At 42.7% G+C, this 23,900-nt stretch overlaps 1 protein-coding gene across 3 annotated transcripts; it reads right to left on the bottom strand.

Moving 5' to 3' along the window:
* Positions 1-1,936: 1,936 nt before the first annotated feature.
* On the bottom strand, positions 1,937-19,293 carry LOC108703759 (E3 ubiquitin/ISG15 ligase TRIM25). 3 transcript variants are annotated; one of them, XM_041576587.1, is made up of 3 exons: positions 19,141-19,293; positions 12,591-14,121; positions 1,937-2,167 (listed from the first exon to the last, which is right to left on the bottom strand). In XM_041576587.1, the coding sequence occupies exons 1-3, from the start codon at positions 19,179-19,181 to the stop codon at positions 2,135-2,137; spliced, it is 1,605 nt and encodes a 534-aa protein (XP_041432521.1). In that variant the 5' UTR covers positions 19,182-19,293; the 3' UTR covers positions 1,937-2,134. The 3 variants fall into 3 exon arrangements, with proteins under 3 accessions (XP_041432521.1, XP_041432520.1, XP_041432522.1); XM_041576586.1 differs by lacking the exons at positions 12,591-14,121; positions 19,141-19,293 and adding an exon at positions 5,125-5,281 and having other exon boundaries at positions 1,937-3,698; XM_041576588.1 differs by lacking the exon at positions 1,937-2,167 and having other exon boundaries at positions 12,432-14,121.
* Between the last annotated feature and the right edge of the window lie 4,607 nt (positions 19,294-23,900).

Raw genomic sequence — 23,900 nt, 5'->3', positions numbered from 1 at the left:
CCATTCAGATTAGTTAAAGAACAGATCAGCAATGTTTTGCCCCTGACAGCAATCGTACGATATCTATGTCCAACCAAAGCTGCTGACAGTCTCCCACTGAAAATCGTACGATCGGCGATACACGCAGAGATATTATCAGCAGCCGACAGAAATTTTCTAACCCGTCCGATCGACCAAACAACCGATGTCCGCCGGACGAAAAATGTCGGGACTCTCCACACACGGTTCGAAAATCGTATGAATCCTTGATTTGTACGATCAGATCTTTGCGTCTATGGCCAGCTTTAGGGGGTCTATAGCAACGCCTACAATTAATTTGCTGAATTCTTTACAATTGGTGAAGAACTCCACCCATAAGACTTCTGCCCCCTCATTTTCTAACATAACCTCCTCCTTTATATAAGCTTTTAAATCCTGCCTAACATACAGACATACCCCTCCTCCTTTTCTATTGCCTCTGTCCCTCCAAAACAAAGTATAGCCACTGATATTTACTGCCCAGTCATGTGACTCATTCAGCCATGTTTTGGCCACACCAATCACATCATATTTTCCCTCTAGCACCAGCACCTCCAGCTCTCCCATTTTACCAGTCAGACTTCTTGCATTTGTAAACATACATTTAATACTGGTACCATATTGAACATATGACATGTGCTCCTCCCTATCCTTAACAGTACTCCCAGTCAAATCTCCTCCCCCATTTTCCCTTTCTTTGCCCACTGTCTCATCTAACCTGTCTTCCACTGAATCTTTTACTGAACCCTCCCCCCCATACCTAGTTTAAAATCTCCTCCAACCCTCTAGCCATCTTCTCTCCCAAAACAGCTGCCCCATCATCATTGAGGTGCCCCCATCCATAGCAAAGAGCCTGTAGCCGACTGAGAAATCAGCCCAGTTCTCCAAAAACCCCAAACCCTCCTCCCTACACCAATCTCTCAGCCAGGCATTAATCTCTCTAAGCTCCCGCTGTCTCCTTAGTGTTGCTCGTGGCTCAGGTAATATCTCTGAGAAAATTACCTTGGAAGTCATCGCCCTCAACTTTACTCCTAGTTTTTTAAAATCTTTCTTGAGGACTTCACCACCTCCTCTAACTTTGTCATTGGTACCTATGTGTACCAAGACCACTGGGTCTTCCCCAGCCCCTCCCAATAATCTGTCCACTCATTCCACCACATGCCGAACCCTAGCACCAGGCCAGCAGCAGACTGTTCAGCATGTAGGGACCTTGCAACAGATTCCCCTATCCACCTTTCTAATAATTGAATCCCCTATAACTAGAACCTGCCTTTTCTTCCTTGTGGTGTTTGTATAAACACCACAAGATGCTTCCCCATTTAGTATGTTTCTTATGGTGGGAGATGGATTTCTTGACATGTTGGGTGGGATGAGGAAACTCTCAGTACAGGGTCTTTGTTGTATAAACTACAAACTGCTCCTATTGTCTGTGGCGAGGAGTCTCCTACCCTGGGATCTTTTGTTTTGCACATTAGATACCAATGTGTATTGAGAGGCACCTCCCAGTACAGGACCTGTGTATTACACATTAGAGGAGCCGTGCAATTGTGCCCCAGTGTGACACTGTCTCCGCTGCTTTATCTTTCAAACCAAGAGCCTATTGATAAACAGCAGCCTTTTTAGTCTGGGCCTAAATTATGTGAAAATATCATGATATTGTACATTGAAATGTAAAAGTATAGAATACAATGAAATTATTCTAAATCCATCACCTATGTGGGGCATTTAGCTATAAGAGAGGGTGCAGCCATATTGCTTGCCTTCCCTCAGTGATCACGTATTAACACCAACTGGTGTTCTCAATGTTATACATGAAGAATAAGGCAGAGAAGACAAGCAATTGGACTTCTCATGTATCATGTATATACATAATAGGAGGCCAAACTCGCTGATATTCTTTCTCATATAAAATAGAATGTTTGTTGTCATGAAACAGTTTATTAGTGCAGAATGAACAGATACACACGCTTTAAATGTAAAGCACAAAATATTTTCTCTATAGAGAATCTGGGCATTTTAGTTTAACAGCAACGTCTCAATTAAAATATTAGTCAAAAGAGGAGCTAGAAATGTGTGCCAATATCCCAGGCAGTCAGGGCATGGGGACAAGATAGGGTCAGAAAAAATTTGTTTTAACTTCCAATTTCACCCAGCCCTTGTCACTTATATAGAATGCAGGGTACAGGGGTTCAGTGAAGGAGGCAGTGAAGGTGTGTAAGTGTCTCATTGGTTTACTCAGTTCATAGAAGGACAGAAGTCCGGCCTCATAGTCCAGTGAGATTCTGAATTTCTCACAGGAGGGGGATACAGGTGTTTTAACAGAGTTATGTAACATTGTAAATGCATCACCACATTTGGACAAACTCCAGGAATGAATATTATACCCTATACCTGAATCATCTCCATGTCTCTCTATACTGGGATAGGCCACCCCAATATCCCAATCCCCCGATTTACTGGTCTTCACTTCCCAGTAATGTCGCCCTGATCCAAAACTTCTGGTGCATAAAACTTGAGTATAATCCAAAAACCTATATACGGAGTCTGGGTAATTGCGATTAGTGTCAGACTCAGATGCAGTTTTCTTGTCCTGTGATACAGCGATACGTTTACCTGCTGTGCTGATATCCAGTAATAAATCTCTAGCCTCCCATCCATATATACTTTCTTTTCCCCACACCATAAACTTAGCTAAGCCTTTGAGTAATGTGTCTGAGATCAGTCCCTTATCCAGATCCATTACAATAGGGACCTTTATATCGTCTCTCCCCTCAGTCCCACAGAATGCAGCTCCATGTGATTCCCGTTCCTGTAGGACAGTGAGTGGATCTGCCATGTTGCTCAGCTCCTCAATGTGACGGATCTTCCTGGCCAGATCTTCCTTCTTTATTTCCAGCTGTTTGATTTGATCGGAGACATCATGGGAAAGTTTATCTTTCTGTCTAGAGATCTCATCCAATATTTGCTTCTCAAGGTCAGTCACCCATGTCCTCATGTCCCTGAACAAGGCAGTGAATTTCTCAGTCCCGCCGGCTGCTTTTTCTTTGCTGTCCTCCTGCAGTCTCTTGGCTTCTCTCTCAGTCTCCTCTCTCTCCAGGCTCAGTTTCCTTAGAACTTTCCCCAGTTTCTCTTTCTTCTTCTCAGAGGCCTCACTCAGCAGCTCCACCCTGTGGCCCCTGTGTTCTCCGGCCAGACAGCAGGACACACAGACACAGACATCATCCTCACAGCAGTAATACCTCAGGAATTCACTGTGGATGGAGCATTTTCTGTTGTTAAAGGAACAGGTGGGCTCAGTTAAGGTGTGTTGTACAGACTTGTTGTGCTTGTGTAAGTGAGTATCACACAGGGAGGTCTCACACTGCTCACAGGATTTAACAGCAGGTACAGGAGAGTCACAGTAAGTGCAGAGGATCTCAGTCTCCCCCGGCTCAGGCTGAGTAGGAAGGAATTTCTCTGCTATGTTACCCAGAGTCCTGTTCCTGTGCAGGGCAGGGCGCTCCTGATACTCCTCTCTGCATTCAGGGCAGGTGTAACCCCCAGATCCCTCCTGGGTATCCAGCACCTTCCCAATGCAGTCCTGGCAGAAGTTATGGCCACACGGCAGCATTACAGGGTCGGTATAAATACTCAGGCAGATGGAGCAGCTCAGCTCTTCTCTCACATCAACAGCCGCCATCCTGGGAAGCAGAGAGAAAATAATTAAACTTAAAATGTTCAATGATTCAGAACACACAAGACTGGGGCAGAGCTCACTCATTTTAGGTGAGTGTTCAGTGTCCAGATGATAACATCAGCAAGTGTCATGAGAAAGCATCAGAACTCGCAATTAACTAACAATGCTATCACAATCTCTTCCCAGAGACTTTTATCCACTGTTACTATAGACACCATCTCTCCCTACTATACCTGCTATCCCACAGTCACACTCCCTTCCCAGAGTCTATTATCCACTGTTACTATAGGGACCATCTCTCCCTACTATACCTGCTATCCCACAGTTACACTCCCTTCCCTGAGACTATTATCCACTGTTACTATAGACACCATCTCTCCCTACTATACCTGCTATCCCACAGTCACACTCCCTTCCCAGAGACTATTATCCACTGTTACTATAGGCACCATCTCTCCCTACTATACCTGCTATCCCACAGTCACACTCCCTTCCCAGAGACTATTATCCACTGTTACTATAGACACCATCTCTCCCTACTATACCTGCTATCCCACAGTCACACTCCCTTCCCAGAGACTATTATCCACTGTTACTATAGACACCATCTCTCCCTACTATACCTGCTATCCCACAGTCACACTCCCTTCCCAGAGACTATTATCCACTGTTACTATAGGGACTATCTCTCCCTACTATACCTGCTATCCCACAGTCACACTCCCTTCCCAGAGACTATTATCCACTGTTACTATAGGCACCATCTCTCCCTACTATACCTGCTATCCCACAGTCACACTCCCTTCCCAGAGACTATTATCCACTCTTACTATAGGCACCATCTCTCCCTACTATACCTGCTATCCCACAGTCACACACCCTTCCCAGAGACTATTATCCACTCTTACTATAGACACCATCTCTCCCTACTATACCTGCTATCCCACAGTCACACTCCCTTCCCAGAGACTATTATCCCACTGTTACTATAGACACCATCTCTCCCTACTATACCTGCTATCCCACAGTCACACTCCCTTCCCAGAGACTATTATCCACTCTTACTATAGACACCATCTCTCCCTACTATACCTGCTATCCCACAGTCACACTCCCTTCCCAGAGACTATTATCCCACTGTTACTATAGACACCATCTCTCCCTACTATAACTGCTATCCCACAGTCACACTCCCTTCCCAGAGACTATTATCCCACTGTTACTATAGGCACCATCTCTCCCTACTATACCTGCTATCCCACAGTCACACTCCCTTCCCAGAGACTATTATCCACTGTTACTATAGGCACCATCTCTCCCTACTATACCTGCTATCCCACAGTCACACTCCCTTCCCAGAGGAGCAGACCAGTACATGTGATACAGAGAAGAAAGTTGACACAGAATAATGTGGGGGAATCAGCACTTACCCATAAGAAGCTGCAGTCTGTATCGTCTCGTCCTGTTTCATATGAACAGCTGCACAGCAATAAGTAATCAGTGAAGCAAAAGAAGCAGAAATAAGAAGTGAAAGTCAAAGCTCAGTAAAGATTTATATAGCCAGTAGGACGGGGTTAAAGTTGGCAACTGTATGAAAATGATTGGCTCCAAGACCAGAGGGGCGGGTCTGAAAAATGAACAATGAGAGAGTGGAAGTGTTTTTGCTTGAGGGGCAGGGTAGAAATTCAAATTAGAGGGGGAGGGATTGAAAGTGGCAAGAAAGACTCACATTGGAAGTGGAGCATCTGCTAATGGAGAAAATCAGAATTAAGTTTTATTATTGGCGGCAGCCACCGTGTTGTCATAGGGCATTTCCAATAATTATGTTTGTCTTTTATAGTAAAATACTTCTCATTATAAACTGTTTCCCAGGGAGCAATCTGATATTTACAACACCCTTCTACTTTTCTGTACAGAGAGTCACATCCCCTTGTAACACAGCGTCACATTTATACGTCACTGACTGTCCCCATGAAACACTGAGAAAGGAAAAGCAAAACTAGAGAGGAAATGAATAGGATGGGTGATTAGTAACAAAATAATGGATGTTTTCATTGATCCCACACATAGAGCACAGACCATTTCCCATAACAGATCCTCTTTCTTTATACACAGAGCTCTGTGAGAAGCTGCTTTATGTTTGTTTGAGTAACTTCTCCCAGTTCAGCAATTCTTTAAAGGAAAACTATACCCCTCAAACAATGTAGGTCTCTATAAAAAGATATTGCATAAAACAGCTCATATGTAAAACCCTGCTTCATGTAAATAAACCATTTTTATAATAATATACTTTTCTAGTAGTATGTGCCATTGGGTAATCATAAATAGAAAATTGCCATTTTAAACAATAAGGGCCGCCCCCTGGGATCGTAGGATTCACGATGCACACAAACAAACTATACATGTAAGGTCACATGAGCCAATTAACAGACAGAGTTGTGTCCTTTGCTTCTACACTTCTTCCTGTTACATTTAAAGCTGCAGTATTTCTGGTCAGGTGATCTCTTCCTGTTACAGTTAGAGCTGCAGTATTTCTAGTCAGGTGATGTCTTCCTGTTACAGTTAGAGCTGCAGTATTTCTGGTCAGGTGATCTCTTCCTGTTACAGTTAGAGCTGCAGTATTTCTGGTCAGCTGATCTCTTCCGGTTACAGTAGAGCTGCAGTATTTCTGGTCAGGTGATCTCAACCTGTTATAGTTAGAGCTGCAGTATTTCTGGTCAGGTGATCTCTTCCTGTTACAGTTAGAGCTGCAGTATTTCTGGTCAGATGATCTCTTCCTGTTACAGTTAGAGCTGCAGTATTTCTGGTCAGATAATCTCTTCCTGTTACAGTTAGAGCTGCAGTATTTCTGGTCAGGTGATCTCTTCCTGTTACAGTTAGAGCTGCAGTATTTCTGGTCAGGTGATCTCTTCCTGTTACAGTTAGAGCTGCAGTATTTCTGGTCAGGCGATCTCTGAGGCAGCACACAGATCATCACTAAATGTTTGCTCAAGGCAAGAGATGTAAAATATGAGAAATTGCCTATGACTAAGTTTTTTTTTTTTATGACTTTTTTGATACTTTTTTAATATGGATTAATAAATACTATTTTATTGTAATTAGCATGCTTTTGGAATTTCTTTGAATTTTTGAGGCTATACCTCTATTTGGTCACTAGAAGACCCCAGTATGCTGTAAATTATTTACTAATATCTATCTTCCAGCAACCTTATAGTAAAGAAGAGATGTAAAAGGACAATATTTACTTAAATATATGTCAGTTTGGTAAGATTCTTTAATATGCTACTTCATTTTAATGAACTATCTGTTGCTCAAGTATTCATTTTGGGGGTATAGTTTTCTATTTAACTGAAGCGGCTGCTGACTGGTGGAATTAAGGACACTTTTAAGGCTGAGAAATACAGTCCATGTCTCTACACCTTCACACAAATAGCTTCTTGCTACATCATCAGATGCTTCCCCCATTTAGTATGATGTTTATGGAGGCAGAAGGATTAGTTGACATGATAAACAGATGTTGGGTGGGGTGAGGAAACTCTCAGTACAGGGTCTTTGTTGTATAAACTACAAACGTGTTACTATTGTCTGTGGTTTGGAGACTCCCCGGGATCTTTTGTTTTGCACATTAGATACCAATGTGTATTGAGAGGCACCTCCCAGTACAGGATCTGTGTATTACACATTAGAGGAGCCGTGCAATTGTGCCCCAGTGTCACACTGTCTCGGCTGCTTTATCTTTCAAACCAAGAGCCTATTGATAAACAGCAGCCTATTTACCAAAAACCATGTGAATTGTTCATGATATTGTACATTGAAATGTAAGAGACAGGAACATTCAACTTTAAACTTAGATTTTGGAAAAACAGTAAAAAATAAATAATGGAAAGTAATTTAAAAAAAAGTCTTTATTTCTGGGGAACAATCTAAAAACAACTGAATTAAAAAAAAGTGTTTGGAAGGGGAACAACCCCTTTAAGACAGAGGTGGGGAATTACTGATGGTCAGTAAAATATTCCTGCAAGTCCCACACACATATTTGCAGCACAATAAATATGAAATTAATCTATAACCACCTTTGAAAGGACAAGATGTCTCCCATTATCAGCGGAACCCCATTGGCTGCCTGTAACATGAGAGGACACTGCCTTAATATGGCTGCTGCTATGTCTCTCAGCGTGTGTCATGTATGTAACATCCTAAATCAAAATATAGAGGAGGAGCTGGAAACATTCAATACTATTCCAGTGGGATCAGTTGCAGATTCTCACCCAGCCCTTGTCATACACATAGAATGCAGGGTGCAGGGACTCAGTGAAGGAGGCAGTGAAGGTGTGTAAGTGTCTGATTGGTTTACTCAGTTCATAGAAGGAAAGAAGTCCGGCCTCATAGTCCAGTGAGATTCTGAATTTCTCACAGGTGGGAGATACAGGAGTTTTAACAGAGTTATGTAACATTGTAAATTCATCACCACATTTGGACAAACTCCAGGAATGAATATTATTCCCTATACCTGATTCATCTACATCTCTATACTGGGATAGGCCACCCCAATATCCCAATCCCCCGATTTACTGGTCTTCACGTCCCAGTAATGTCGCCCTGATTTGAACCTACGGATGCATAAAACTTGATTATAATCCATAAATCTATACGCTGAGTCGGGGCAATTGAGATCAGTATACAAAATTCAGGGGGGGGGGGTTAGTGGAAGCACTCTTAAGGCTAAATCAAAATATATTTAAGTATAATGGAAGTGCTACTTACAATGCACTTCCCTGGTCCCCTGTCTCATAAGTAAGTCAATATAAATGCACATGTATATGTTTACAAAACAGGGGTTTTTAGTTACAAAGTTATGATCATAAAGTTGAAAAGCCACCATACCACGTCAAGGTAAACCCCATATGGCGGTCCTTAACTTACTTAACTCAGGTCCTAATATAAAAAGATACTTCTCTGCATAAATAGCCTTACCTGTACACAGTTGCGGCCATTTATCAACACTGGCAAATTTGCCCATGGGCAGTAACCCATGGCGACCAATCAAATTGCTGCATTCTTGTTCTACTTGCAGCTGGCTCTAAGAATCTAATCACTGATTGGTTGCAGGGGTGTAACTACAGAGGAAGCAGACCCTGCGGCTGCAGGGGGGCCCAGGAGGTATAGGGGGCCCCATGAGGTTCTTATTGATGAGCAATTTCAACATATATTGGTAAAACAGGACAAACACTAGATATGTTGGGGGCCCTAAAATTAATTTGCTGTAGGGCCCAGCAACATCTAGTTACGCCACTGATTGGTTGCTATAGGTAACTGCCCTTGGGCAAATTTGCCCAGTGTTGATAAATGAGCCCCAGTGTGTGTTGAGCATTGGTTTCACTATATTTCACTATATTTCACTATTTCAAAGCTACATTGAGCAGACTCTGACCACACCAGACTTAAAGTTCCATGTAGTAGTGCTCTAAGTGGCTCCACAACTGAAGCATAGTTGAGAATAAACTTAGAATACCATGAAGTAAGACCTAAGAAAGCTCGTAAGGTCTGGAAATCAGATTGAGTAGGTGCTTGTGTAACAGCTTTGACATGGTCAGGGTCAGGCAATAATCCATTTTGTGAGATTATGTGACCCAGAAATGACAGCAGAGTTTTCTGAAGTGGCATTTGGAAAGGTTCAGTTTCAGTCCTGCAGAATCAATGCATTTCAGAACATTTTTTAGGTTCTTGTCATGAAGATCCATAGTTGGAGCGTAGACAATTATATCATCCAAATAGCATTGTACACCATGTTTACCATGGAGTATAGAAGACATTAGTCTTTTAAAACAACTCGGTGCTGAAGCCTGTCCATACCGAAACAAACCATCATGGGTGATAAATGCAGTGAGGTCTCTGCTTTCCTTATGCAGTAATACTTGATGATCTGAAGAACCAGGGTAGAAAAGAATTTTGCTCCTCTGAGTTCTGAAAATATTTCCTCTATGTGTGGCAAGGGATGATTATCCATAACAACTGCTTTATTAGATTCAGGGAGATCAACACACAATCAAATACCTCCAGTTTTCTTCATTGTTACAACAATTGGTGAAACCCATTCAGATGATTCTGAATCTGTGTAGAGGTATATAAACCAGAATAGGGATACTAAAAATAAGAAAAAGCAGTAAAACCCCACACTACCTTACTAAAAATTAATTGAGATCTAATTATATAAGTGCTTAGTGCTATTATAATCAAATTCTTAGTTCTCAATCAATTTAGCACCAACATACAATTAATGGTATTTCAATCAATTTCAATTGATTGTGTTACATACAAATAATTAAAATGATTAAAGTGCTTAAGTGCTATACATTTAGTGCTGTGTCTACGCACAATTGATGAATAATCTAAAAGTTTATGGTTCTTATATGAAATAAATAACCTTATTTAATTCTTATAAGAACCATGAACTTTTAGATTATCAATTGTGTTTAGATACATTTTATTGAAAGTCACAGCACCTAATTTATAGCACTTAAGCAATTTAATAATTTTAATTATTTGTATATAACACAATCGATTGAAATCCCATTAATTGTATGTTGGTGCTAAATTGATGGAGAACTAAGAATTTGCTTATAATAGCACTAAGCACTTACTGTATATAATTAGATCTCAATTAATTTTAGTAAGGTAGTGTGGGGTTTTACTGCTTTTTCTTGTTTTAGTAGTGCATATAAACTTGTCTGGAATAAATGTATCAGCTTTATCCACACTTAAAGGAGAAGAAAAGGCTAAAAGTAAGTAAGCTGTATTAGAAAGGTCTATATAAATACACCAGTAAACCCTCAAAGTAATGCTGTTCTGAGTCCTCTGTCAAAAGAAACATCACATTTCTTTCCTTCTATTGTGTACTCATGGGCTTCTGTATCAGACTTCCTGTTTTCAGCTTAAACCTCCAGGGCACGGCCTTGAGCATGCTCAGTTTGCTCCTCTCCCCCTCATTCCTCCCCTCCCTGCTGTAATCTGAGCCCTGAGCTATGAGCGAGCAGGGAGAGACTCAGGCAGGAAGTGATGTCACGCCAAGTCAATATGGCAGCTGCTATCCTAGAAAAACAGAGAACACTTCAAGAGATGTTTACTCAGGTATGGTAAAGCATTCTACAGAATAAATATAGTGTTATAGCTTGCACTATTGTGGCTAATCTATTGTCAATAAACTGCTTCAGTAGCTTTCCTTCTCCTTTAATACTGTAACATTTAAAGCAGTGACTTCATGAACAGCTTTAGCAGAACTACGGCAGATCTTAGCAAAATGTCCAACCTTTTTGCAGTTGCGGCACTGTACAGCTTTTGCAGGACATGTAACATGATTTGCACTGTGTTGTGTTGAACCACAGCGAAAGCAGTATTTTTTATTTGTATCTGCTGCACGGTGTTGTAGTGAATCCCTTTCTTTAGCACTGTATTTTGCCTATGACTGTGCATAATTAGGCTACATTGCTGAATTCACAATCTGTAATAGCCTTTGCCAGGGTTAAATCCTACTCTAGGAGCAGTCTCTCTCTCTAATGCATGGTGAATTATTTTTTTTCACTATTTGGTCTCTTAGCATTTCATCTGTTAGGTTACCAAACTCACAGGTAACAACCAGCTCTCTGAAAGCGTTTAAAAATTGTTCTGTGGATTTGTCATTACATTGTTCACATTTGTAGAATTTATATCTTTCAGCCATCACATTTATTCTTGGCATGAAAAAGTTCTTTATAGCAGTAAGAGCAGTTTCATAAGTCTCATCAGTTAATAGTAATGTATAGAATATACGCTGTCCCTCTGCTCCCAGGCAGTGAATAAGTAAAGCTTTCTAGCAGCACAAATCTCCCCTTGGTCAGCAGCAATAATTAATTTTCAAACATACAGATCCAAGCAGTAAAAGGTATGGTAGGCTCACCAGGGTTTGGGAGAAAGGGTGCAGGCTGCTGCAGAGGTAGAAGAGACATCGCGTTGCCATTTGTTATGTTTTGGTAGCCGAGGATGAGTAGAGTATAACAGTGCTTTAATAGCAGGTTCATGCAGCCATTACACAGTAGCTTAAACTCTAACACTCTCAAGCTGTACAGAAAGTACTGTGTATGTACAGTACAAGTCCTGTGCACAGTGGCACCCGCAGGCCATTTGTATAAACACCACAAGATGCTTCCCCCATTTAGTATGTTTCTTATGGTGGGAGATGGATTTCTTGACATGTTGGGTGGGATGAGCAAACTCTCAGTACAGGGTCTTTGTTGTATAAACTACAAACTGCTCCTATTGTCTGTGGCGAGGAGTCTTCTACCCTGGGACCTTTTGTTTTGCACATTAGATACCAATGTGTATTGAGAGGCACCTCCCAGTACAGGACCTGTGTATTACACATTAGAGGAGCCGTGCAATTGTGCCCCAGTGTGACACTGTCTCCGCTGCTTTATCTTTCAAACCAAGAGCCTATTGATAAACAGCAGCCTTTTTAGCCCGGGCCAAAATTATTTGAAAATATCATGATATTGTTCATTGAAATGTAAAAGTATAGAATACAATGAAATTATTCTAAAACCATCACCTATGTGGGGCATTTAGCTATAAGAGAGGGTGCAGCCATATTGCTTGCCTTCCCTCAGTGATCATGTATTAACACCAACTAGTGTTCTCAATGTTTTACATGAAGAATAAGGCAGATAAGACAAGCAATTGGACTTCTCATGGCCAAAATAGAATGTTTGTTGTCATGAAACAGTTTATTAGTGCAGAATGAACAGATACACACGCTTTAAATGTAAAGCACAAAATATTTTCTCTATAGAGATTCTGGGCATTTTAGTTTAACAGCAACGTCTCAATTCAAATATTATTAATTGTTTTAACTTCCAATTCTCACCCAGCCCTTGTCACTTATATAGAATGCAGGGTACAGGGGTTCAGTGAAGGAGGCAGTGAAGGTGTGTAAGTGTCTGATTGGCTTACTCAGTTCATAGAAGGACAGAAGTCCGGCCTCATAGTCCAGTGAGATTCTGAATTTCTCACAGGAGGGGGATACAGGAGTTTTAACAGAGTTATGTAACATTGTAAATTCATCACCACGTTTGGACAAACTCCAGGAATGAATATTATTCCCTATACCTGATTCATCTCCTTCTCTCTTTATACTGGGATAGGCCACCCCTATATCCCAATCCCCCGATTTACTGGTCTTCACGTCCCAGTAATGTCGCCCTGATCCAAAACTTCTGGTGCATAAAACTTGAGTATAATCCAAAAACCTATATACTGAGTCTGGGTAATTGAGATCAGTGTCAGAGTCAGATGCAGTTTTCTGGTCCTGTGATACAGTGACACATTGACCTGCTGTGCTGATATCCAGTAATAAATCTCTAGGCTCACTTCCAAATATACTTGCTATTCCCCACACAATAAACTTAAATATGCCTGTGAGTAATGTGTCTGAGATCAGTCCCTTATCCAGATCCATTACAATAGGGACCTTTATATCGTCTCTCCCCTCAGTCCCACAGAATGCAGCTCCATGTGATTCCCGTTCCTGTAGGACAGTGAGTGGATCTGCCATGTTGCTCAGCTCCTCAATGTGACGGATCTTCCTGGCCAGATCTTCCTTCTTTATTTCCAGCTGTTTGATTTGATCACAGACATCATGGGAAAGTTTATCTTTCTGTCTAGAGATCTCATCCAATATTTGCTTCTCAAGGTCAGTCACCCATGTCCTTATGTCCCTGATCAGGGCAGTGAATTTCTCAGTCTCGCCGGCTGCTTTTTCTTTGCTGTCCTCCTGCAGTCTCTTGGCTTCTCTCTCAGTCTCCTCTCTCTCCAGGCTCAGTTCCTCCAGAACGTTCCCCAGTTTCTCTTTCTTCTTCTCAGAGGCCTCACTCAGCAGCTCCACCCTGTGGCCCCTGTGTTCTCCGGCCAGACAGCAGGACACACAGACACAGACATCATCCTCACAGCAGTAATACCTCAGGAATTCACTGTGGATGGAGCATTTTCTGTTGTTAAAGGAACAGGTGGGCTCAGTTAAGGTGTGTTGTACAGACTTGTTGTGCTTGTGTAAGTGAGTATCACACAGGGAGGTCTCACACTGCTCACAGGATTTAACAGCAGGTACAGGAGAGTCACAGTAAGTGCAGAGGATCTCAGTCTCCCCCGGCTCAGGCTGAGTAGGAAGGAATTTCTCTGCTATGTTACCCAGAGTCCTGTTCCTGTGCAGGGCAGGGCGCTCCTGATACTCCTCTCTGCATTCAGGGCAGGTGTAACCCCCAGATCCCTCCTGGGTATCCAGCACCTTCCCAATGCAGTCCTGGCAGAAGTTATGGCCACACGGCAGCATTGCAGGGTCGGTATAAATACTCAGGCAGATGGAGCAGTTCAGTTCATCTCTCAGATCAACAGCCGCCATCCTGGGAAGCAGAGAGAAAATAATTAAACTTAAAATGTTCAATGATTCAGAACACACAAGACTGGGGCAGAGCTCACTCATTTTAGGTGAATGTTCAGTGTCCAGATGATAACATCAACAAGTGTCATGAAAAAGCATCAGAACTCGCAATTAACTAACAATGCTATCACAATCTCTTCCCAGAGACTTTTATCCACTGTTACTATAGGCACCATCTCTCCCTACTATACCTGCTATCCCACAGTCACACTCCCTTCCCAGAGACTATTATCCACTGTACTATAGACACCATCTCTCCCTACTATACCTGCTATCCACAGTCACACTCCCTTCCCAGAGACTATTATCCACTGTTACTATAGGCACCATCTCTCCCTACTATACCTGCTATCCCACAGTCACACTCCCTTCCCAGAGACTATTATCCACTGTTACTATAGGCACCATCTCTCCCTACTATACCTGCTATCCCACAGTCACACTCCCTTCCCAGAGACTATTATCCACTGTTACTATAGGCACCATCTCTCCCTACTATACCTGCTATCCCACAGTCACACTCCCTTCCCAGAGACTATTATCCACTGTTACTATAGACACCATCTCTCCCTACTATACCTGCTATCCCACAGTCACACTCCCTTCCCAGAGACTATTATCCACTGTTACTATAGACACCATCTCTCCCTACTATACCTGCTATCCCACAGTCACACTCCCTTCCCAGAGACTATTATCCACTGTTACTATAGACACCATCTCTCCCTACTATACCTGCTATCCCACAGTTACACTCCCTTCCCAGAGACTATTATCCACTGTTACTATAGGCACTATCTCTCCCTACTATACCTGCTATCCCACAGTCACACTCCCTTCCCAGAGACTATTATCCACTGTTACTATAGACACCATCTCTCCCTACTATACCTGCTATCCCACAGTCACACTCCCTTCCCAGAGACTATTATCCCACTGTTACTATAGACACCATCTCTCCCTACTATACCTGCTATCCCACAGTCACACTCCCTTCCCAGAGACTATTATCCACTGTTACTATAGACACCATCTCTCCCTACTATACCTGCTATCCCACAGTCACACTCCCTTCCCAGAGACTATTATCCACTGTTACTATAGGCACCATCTCTCCCTACTATACCTGCTATCCCACAGTCACACTCCCTTCCCAGAGACTATTATCCACTGTTACTATAGACACCATCTCTCCCTACTATACCTGCTATCCCACAGTCACACTCCCTTCCCAGAGACTATTATCCCACTGTTACTATAGACACCATCTCTCCCTACTATACCTGCTATCCCACAGTCACACTCCCTTCCCAGAGACTATTATCCCACTGTTACTATAGGCACCATCTCTCCCTACTATACCTGCTATCCCACAGTCACACTCCCTTCCCAGAGACTATTATCCACTGTTACTATAGGCACCATCTCTCCCTACTATACCTGCTATCCCACAGTCACACTCCCTTCCCAGAGACTATTATCCACTGTTACTATAGGCACCATCTCTCCCTACTATACCTGCTATCCCACAGTCACACTCCCTTCCCAGAGACTATTATCCCACTGTTACTATAGACACCATCTCTCCCTACTATACCTGCTATCCCACAGTCACACTCCCTTCCCAGAGACTATTATCCACTGTTACTATAGGCACCATCTCTCCCTACTATACCTGCTATCCCACAGTCACACTCCCTTCCCAGAGACTATTATCCACTGTTACTATAGGCACCATCTCTCCCTACTGTACCTGCTATCCCACAGTCACACTCCCTTCCCAGAGACTATTATCCACTGTTACTATAGGCACCATCTCTCCCTACTATACCTGCTATCCCACAGTCACACTCCCTTCCCAGAGACTATTATCCCACTGTTACTATAGACACCATCTCTCCCTACTATACCTGCTATCCCACAGTCACACTCCCTTCCCAGAGACTATTATCCACTGTTACTATAGGCACCATCTCTCCCTACTATACCTGCTATCCCACAGTCACACTCCCTTCCCAGAGACTATTATCCCACTGTTACTATAGACACCATCTCTCCCTACTATACCTGCTATCCCACAGTCACACTCCCTTCCCAGAGACTATTATCCACTGTTACTATAGGCACCATCTCTCCCTACTATACCTGCTATCCCACAGTCACACTCCCTTCCCAGAGACTATTATCCACTGTTACTATAGGCACCATCTCTCCCTACTGTACCTGCTATCCCACAGTCACACTCCCTTCCCAGAGACTATTATCCCACTGTTACTATAGACACCATCTCTCCCTACTATACCTGCTATCCCACAGTCACACTCCCTTCCCAGAGACTATTATCCCACTGTTACTATAGACACCATCTCTCCCTACTATACCTGCTATCCCACAGTCACACTCCCTTCCCAGAGACTATTATCCCACTGTTACTATAGACACATCTCTCCCTACTATACCTGCTATCCCACAGTCACACTCCCTTCCCAGAGACTATTATCCACTGTTACTATAGGCACCATCTCTCCCTACTATACCTGCTATCCCACAGTCACACTCCCTTCCCAGAGACTATTATCCACTGTTACTATAGGTACCATCTCTCCCTACTATACCTGCTATCCCACAGTCACACTCCCTTCCCAGAGACTATTATCCACTGTTACTATAGGCACCATCTCTCCCTACTATACCTGCTATCCCACAGTCACACTCCCTTCCCAGAGACTATTATCCCACTGTTACTATAGACACCATCTCTCCCTACTATACCTGCTATCCCACAGTCACACTCCCTTCCCAGAGACTATTATCCACTGTTACTATAGGCACCATCTCTCCCTACTATACCTGCTATCCCACAGTCACACTCCCTTCCCAGAGACTATTATCCACTGTTACTATAGGCACCATCTCTCCCTACTATACCTGCTATCCCACAGTCACACTCCCTTCCCAGAGACTATTATCCACTGTTACTATAGGCACCATCTCTCCCTACTATACCTGCTATCCCACAGTCACACTCCCTTCCCAGAGACTATTATCCCACTGTTACTATAGACACCATCTCTCCCTACTATACCTGCTATCCCACAGTCACACTCCCTTCCCAGAGACTATTATCCACTGTTACTATAGGCACCATCTCTCCCTACTATACCTGCTATCCCACAGTCACACTCCCTTCCCAGAGACTATTATCCACTGTTACTATAGGCACCATCTCTCCCTACTGTACCTGCTATCCCACAGTCACACTCCCTTCCCAGAGACTATTATCCACTGTTACTATAGGCACCATCTCTCCCTACTATACCTGCTATCCCACAGTCACACTCCCTTCCCAGAGACTATTATCCCACTGTTACTATAGACACCATCTCTCCCTACTATACCTGCTATCCCACAGTCACACTCCCTTCCCAGAGACTATTATCCACTGTTACTATAGGCACCATCTCTCCCTACTATACCTGCTATCCCACAGTCACACTCCCTTCCCAGAGACTATTATCCCACTGTTACTATAGACACCATCTCTCCCTACTATACCTGCTATCCCACAGTCACACTCCCTTCCCAGAGACTATTATCCACTGTTACTATAGGCACCATCTCTCCCTACTATACCTGCTATCCCACAGTCACACTCCCTTCCCAGAGACTATTATCCACTGTTACTATAGGCACCATCTCTCCCTACTGTACCTGCTATCCCACAGTCACACTCCCTTCCCAGAGACTATTATCCCACTGTTACTATAGACACCATCTCTCCCTACTATACCTGCTATCCCACAGTCACACTCCCTTCCCAGAGACTATTATCCCACTGTTACTATAGGCACCATCTCTACCTACTATACCTGCTATCCCACAGTCACACTCCCTTCCCAGAGACTATTATCCACTGTTACTATAGGCACCATCTCTCCCTACTATACCTGCTATCCCACAGTCACACTCCCTTCCCAGAGACTATTATCCACTGTTACTATAGGCACCATCTCTCCCTACTATACCTGCTATCCCACAGTCACACTCCCTTCCCAGAGACTATTATCCACTGTTACTATAGGCACCATCTCTCCCTACTATACCTGCTATCCCACAGTCACACTCCCTTCCCAGAGACTATTATCCCACTGTTACTATAGACACCATCTCTCCCTACTATACCTGCTATCCCACAGTCACACTCCCTTCCCAGAGACTATTATCCACTGTTACTATAGGCACCATCTCTCCCTACTATACCTGCTATCCCACAGTCACACTCCCTTCCCAGAGACTATTATCCACTGTTACTATAGGCACCAGCTCTCCCTACTATACCTGCTATCCCACAGTCACACTCCCTTCCCAGAGACTATTATCCCACTGTTACTATAGACACCATCTCTCCCTACTATACCTGCTATCCCACAGTCACACTCCCTTCCCAGAGACTATTATCCACTGTTACTATAGGCACCATCTCTCCCTACTATACCTGCTATCCCACAGTCACACTCCCTTCCCAGAGACTATTATCCACTGTTACTATAGGCACCATCTCTCCCTACTGTACCTGCTATCCCACAGTCACACTCCCTTCCCAGAGACTATTATCCACTGTTACTATAGACACCATCTCTCCCTACTATACCTGCTATCCCACAGTCACACTCCCTTCCCAGAGACTATTATCCACTGTTACTATAGACACCATCTCTCCCTACTATACCTGCTATCCCACAGTCACACTCCCTTCCCAGAGACTATTATACACTGTTACTATAGGCACCATCTCTCCCTACTATACCTGCTATCCCACAGTCACACTCCCTTCCCAGAGACTATTATACACTGTTACTATAGACACATCTCTCCCTACTATACCTGCTATCCCACAGTCACACTCCCTTCCCAGAGGAGCAGTACATGTGATACAGAGAAGAAAGTTGACACAGAATAATGTGGGGGAATCAGCACTTACCCATAAGAAGCTGCAGTCTGTATCGTCTCGTCCTGTTTCATATGAACAGCTGCACAGCAATAAGTAATCAGTGAAGCAAAAGAAGCAGAAATAAGAAGTGAAAGTCAAAGCTCAGTAAAGATTTATATAGCCAGTAGGACGGGGTTAAAGTTGGCAACTGTATGAAAATGATTGGCTCCAAGACCAGAGGGGCGGGTCTGAAAAATGAACAATGAGAATGTGGAAGTGTTTTTGCTTGAGGGGCAGGGTAGAAATTCAAATTAGAGGGGGAGGGATTGAAAGTGGCAAGAAAGACTCACTGTGGAAGTGGAGCATCTGCTAATGGAGAAAATCAGAATAAGGTTTTATTATTGGCGGCAGCCACCGTGTTGTTATAGGGCATTTCCAATAATTATGTTTGTCTTTTATAGTAAAATACTTCTCACTATAAACGGTTTCCCAGGGAGGAATCTGATATTTACAACACCCTTCTACTTTTCTGTACATAGAGTCACATCCCCTTGTAACACAGCGTCACATTTATACGTCACTGACTGTCCCCAGGAAACACTGAGAAAGGAAAAGCAAAACTAGAGAGGAAATGAATAGTAACAAAATAATGGTTCCACATAACGTTTTTTGCACAGTGTTAGCCCGTTGAGAACGTTATAGGGAAGAGCTTTTGATATGAAACATAACAAAAGTGGTGTAAAGGTGATAACTTCATTGGCTAACCAAGATGATAATCACAGCAAGCTTTCAGAACATTGCAGTTCCTTCTTGGTAATCAGCTTTGAAGAAGGAACTGCAATGTTGCTCAAGTATCATTTTGGGGGGTATTGTTTTCTATTTAACTGAAGCGGCTGCTGACTGGTGGAATTAAGGACACTTTTAAGGCTGAGAAATAAAGTCCATGTCTCTACACCTTCACACAAATAGCTTCTTGCTACATCATCAGATGCTTCCCCCATTTAGTATGATGTTTATGGAGGCAGAAGGATTAGTTGACATGATAAACATATGTTGGGTGGGGTGAGTAAACTCTCAGTACAGGGTCTTTGTTGTATAAACTACAAATGTGTTACTATTGTCTGTGGTTTGGAGACTCCCGGGGATCTTTTGTTTTGCACATTAGATACCAATGTGTATTGAGAGGCACCTCCCAGTACAGGATCTGTGTATTACACATTAGAGGAGCCGTGCAATTGTGCCCCAGTGTCACACTGTCTCGGCTGCTTTAATTTTCAAACCAAGAACCTATTCATAAACAGCAGCCTTTTTACCAAAAACCAATGAATTGATCATGATATTGTACATTGAAATGTAAAAGTATAGAACACAATGAATAGGTGTAACTATCACATATGTGGTGCAGGTATCTGGAAGAGTGGGTGCAGTCCTATTGCTTGCCTTCCCTCATGGATCCAGAAATCATATAATAACACCATCTAGTGTTCCCCATGTTATACATGAAGAATAAGACAAACAATTGGACAGCTCACATAACAGGAGGCCAAACTCATTGAGAACTCATGAATAATGTCTCATATTAAATAGAACATTTGTTGTCACAAAACAGTTTATTAGTAGGTGCAGAAAAGTGATATGAAACAGCAAAAAATTAGCGAAAAGAAGCCGGCATCTCGTTTTTGACCCCGGCGTCCAGTGTTGACGCCGGCGTCCGTTTTTAACGCCGACGTCCATTTTTTCGGAAATTTTTTTTGGACGCGGGCAAATTTTCACAGGCGTTTTGCAAATTTATTCGCTGGCGGCGAATCGCGCTAATTTGCGCCTATACTTACTTACCATCTAATAGATTTTAACAATTTTATTTACCCTCCCCCTTCTGAGGTTTAGCTGTTCCACTGCCATTGATAAATCAGTGATGATAATCTTTTCAGATAATCAGTAAAAATGTCATTACTTTACATGGTTTTGAGCAACTATTTCCAAACATCATTAAGCCTGATACTTTTTTGTGTATAGCAATGTCCAGTTTATAGTAGATTAAGTCGGTTTTGGTACACATAGATAACAATGATAAAAACCAGTTTGTGCTCTTTACCTGATTAGACTCAAGTTATTCACTTGCTCGCTGTGTTTTTACTCACAGGACAGAACCCTGGAATTAGTCAGGGAGTAAAGTAATTCCTTGGATTCTACGGATGGAGCTCACTTTGTAGTGACATAGATTAGCTCACACACCACTCCACTAAAATTCATAGCAAATTATTAGGGATGTCGTGGACTGTTCTGCGGCGAACTTGTTCGCGCGAACATCGGCTGTTCGCGTCCGCCGCAAGTTCGCGAACGTCGCGCGACGTTTGCCAATAGGCGTTCGCGTCAAAATCGTTCGACCATTCGACCATTCGATCGCTAAAATCGAACGATTTTCGTTCGATTCGAACGAAAATCGTTTGATCGAACGATTAAAATCCTTCGATCGTTCGAATCGAACGATTTTCGGATGTTCGAAGTTCACGAACTGTTCGCGAACTGTCCGAATTTTTTGCCGGTGTTCGCGAACGGCGTTCGCGAACACATTATCGGCGGTTCGCTACATCCCTACAAATTATTTCACCAAAGTTGCCTCTTAGGAAAAGATGAGCAAAGGGATCTTAGGAATATTGTGCACTCTGCTGTTTTCCAGATCTATCACACCTCCATCTGTGTTTATACTTTTATTGGTTTTATATTGGTTTTATAGGTGTATCTTTCTATCCAGGCTACAAGGTACATAAGGGAGGTTATTCTGTAAGAGGAGCAGGTTATATTTAGAAACATTGGGATAATAGTCGCTCTCCTATAGTTCCAGGGGTACCCAGGGCACAATCACTCACCTCAAATCTCCCCCTAATTGGGCTTCAGCGTGGGCCCCCTTAGGTCATAACAAGGTTACAGATATATAGAAACATTGGGGTGTCATCCTGCTATAGTTCCAGGGGTACCCAGGGTACAAATAAGCACTCACCCCAAATCTCCCCCTAACTGGCCTTCAGACTGGGCCCCCTTAGCTCATAACAAGGTTACAGATATATAGAAACATTGGGGTGTCACCCTGCTATAGTTCCAGGGGTACCCAGGGTACAAATAAACACTCACCCCAAATCTCCCCCTAACTGACCTTCAGACTGGGCCCCCTTAGCTCATAACAAGGTTACAGATAAATAGAAACATTGGGGTAACAGTCACCCTGCTATAGTTCCAGGGGTACCCAGGGTACAAATAAACACTCACCCCAAATCTCCCCCTAACTGACCTTCAGACTGGGCCCCCTTAGCTCATAACAAGGTTAAAGATATATAGAAACATTGGGGTGTCAACCTGCTATAGTTCCAGGGGTACCCAGGGCACAAATAAGCACTCACCCCAAATCTCCCCCTAACTGGCCTTCAGGCTGGGCCAAAAACACTGTATCCAAAGGGTGTGAGGGTCTCCAAAAATAAAGAGGCAAAGACATGAAGACCTAACGCGTTTCGTGCCTATAGGGGCACTTACTCATAGGCTAAATGACATACCCCTGTACATCTGTTATATAGGGGCTGTGACCAATCACAAAATTACAAACACATGTTACCACTCCACACAACAAGTGAAGTTCCACCTAGTGGTGAAAGCATAGAATGTTACATACATATCCTAAATAGCAAAAGATACACCTCAAAAATTAAACAAAAATAGACAAATGAAAACTTATATATATAAATGAAAAAATGAACGAATAATTGAAAAAAAATAATTACAGATGAAATTATCTATAAAGAAAGAAAAAATAATAAGAAAAAAATAAGAAAAAAATGCTAAAGCCAAAAAAGTTAAAATTTGCAATACATAATATGATAAGGTTTCCCAATATATTTTATACCTTTCGTAAATACATATATAGTATGTTACATGTGTTTAATGCATATATAATACACAAAAGCCATGAATATCCTGTAAATTATATTCTTATAAACGGTGAGTAGTGATGTCATCAGTTATAAACAGTGAGTAGTGATGTCATTTCTGTCACATGACTCACTAAAATTTGTGTATTATAATAAATAAAGTACCCCCAGTTGTGAAATATGAGGATATTAGAAGTTACCTCGGAGTTCCATGACCTGTATAAAAACACTCGGCCTTCGGCCTCGTACTTTTATATGGTCATGAAACTCCTCGGCAGGGCCGCCATCAGGGGGGGACAGGGGGGAGTGTTGTACCGGGCCCGGAGGGTTTTAAGACTGGAGGGGGGCCCGGCTGTGCTGCCTGGATAGCTGGCCGCGCTGTCACTAAGCTGGAGACTACGGAAGGGAGAGTGGGCGGGAGCCTGTATCTTCTAACTGCTCTGATTTGTTAATGAATTGTAAGTCCCGGTTTAGCCACATGGTGATTGGATGGGTGAAATTTGAACCTCCCCTCCATCTTATCCAATCACCATACAAAATTACCGGGACTTACATTTCACTGGCAAATCAGAGCACAGGAAAGCTAAAGACACAGACACCGGAGTTTCCCTGATCTCTGCAGCTGAAGTAAGGACTTATTTTTTTTTAATAACTTACAGGGGCCCTGGCCACCAATTTTTTTCACATTACTTGTTGGGGCCCTGGCCACCAATTTTTATATATAACAGATAGGGGCCCTGTCCACCATTTTTTTAATGTAACCTGTAGTGGCCGTGGCCACTTATTTTCTATTTAACTTGTAGGGGCCCTGACCACCATTTTTTTAATATAACTTATTGGGGCCCTTGCCACCAGTTTTTTTTAATATAACTTGTAGGTGCCTTGCCCAGG

The sequence above is a fragment of the Xenopus laevis genome, chromosome 9_10L, assembly GCF_017654675.1.
Source record: "Xenopus laevis strain J_2021 chromosome 9_10L, Xenopus_laevis_v10.1, whole genome shotgun sequence".
In the NCBI taxonomy this organism is placed as follows: Eukaryota; Metazoa; Chordata; class Amphibia; order Anura; family Pipidae; genus Xenopus; species Xenopus laevis.
The sequence above is the reverse complement of the archived record's forward strand: the minus strand, read 5'-3'. Positions and strand labels throughout refer to the sequence as shown.

Bases quoted from the DNA above. Each gene is read 5' to 3' on its own strand.
- LOC108703759 (XM_041576587.1), bottom strand. From the start codon at position 19,181: ATGAAACAGGACGAGACGATACAGACTGCAGCTTCTTATGG. The intron at 14,122-19,140 runs GTAAGTGCTGAT...TCTGCTTCCCAG, and splicing joins CAGACTGCAGCTTCTTATGG to GATGGCGGCTGTTGATCTGA. The intron at 2,168-12,590 runs GTGAGAATTGGA...GACAAGGGCTGG, and splicing joins ATATAAGTGACAAGGGCTGG to GTGAAATTGGAAGTTAAAAC.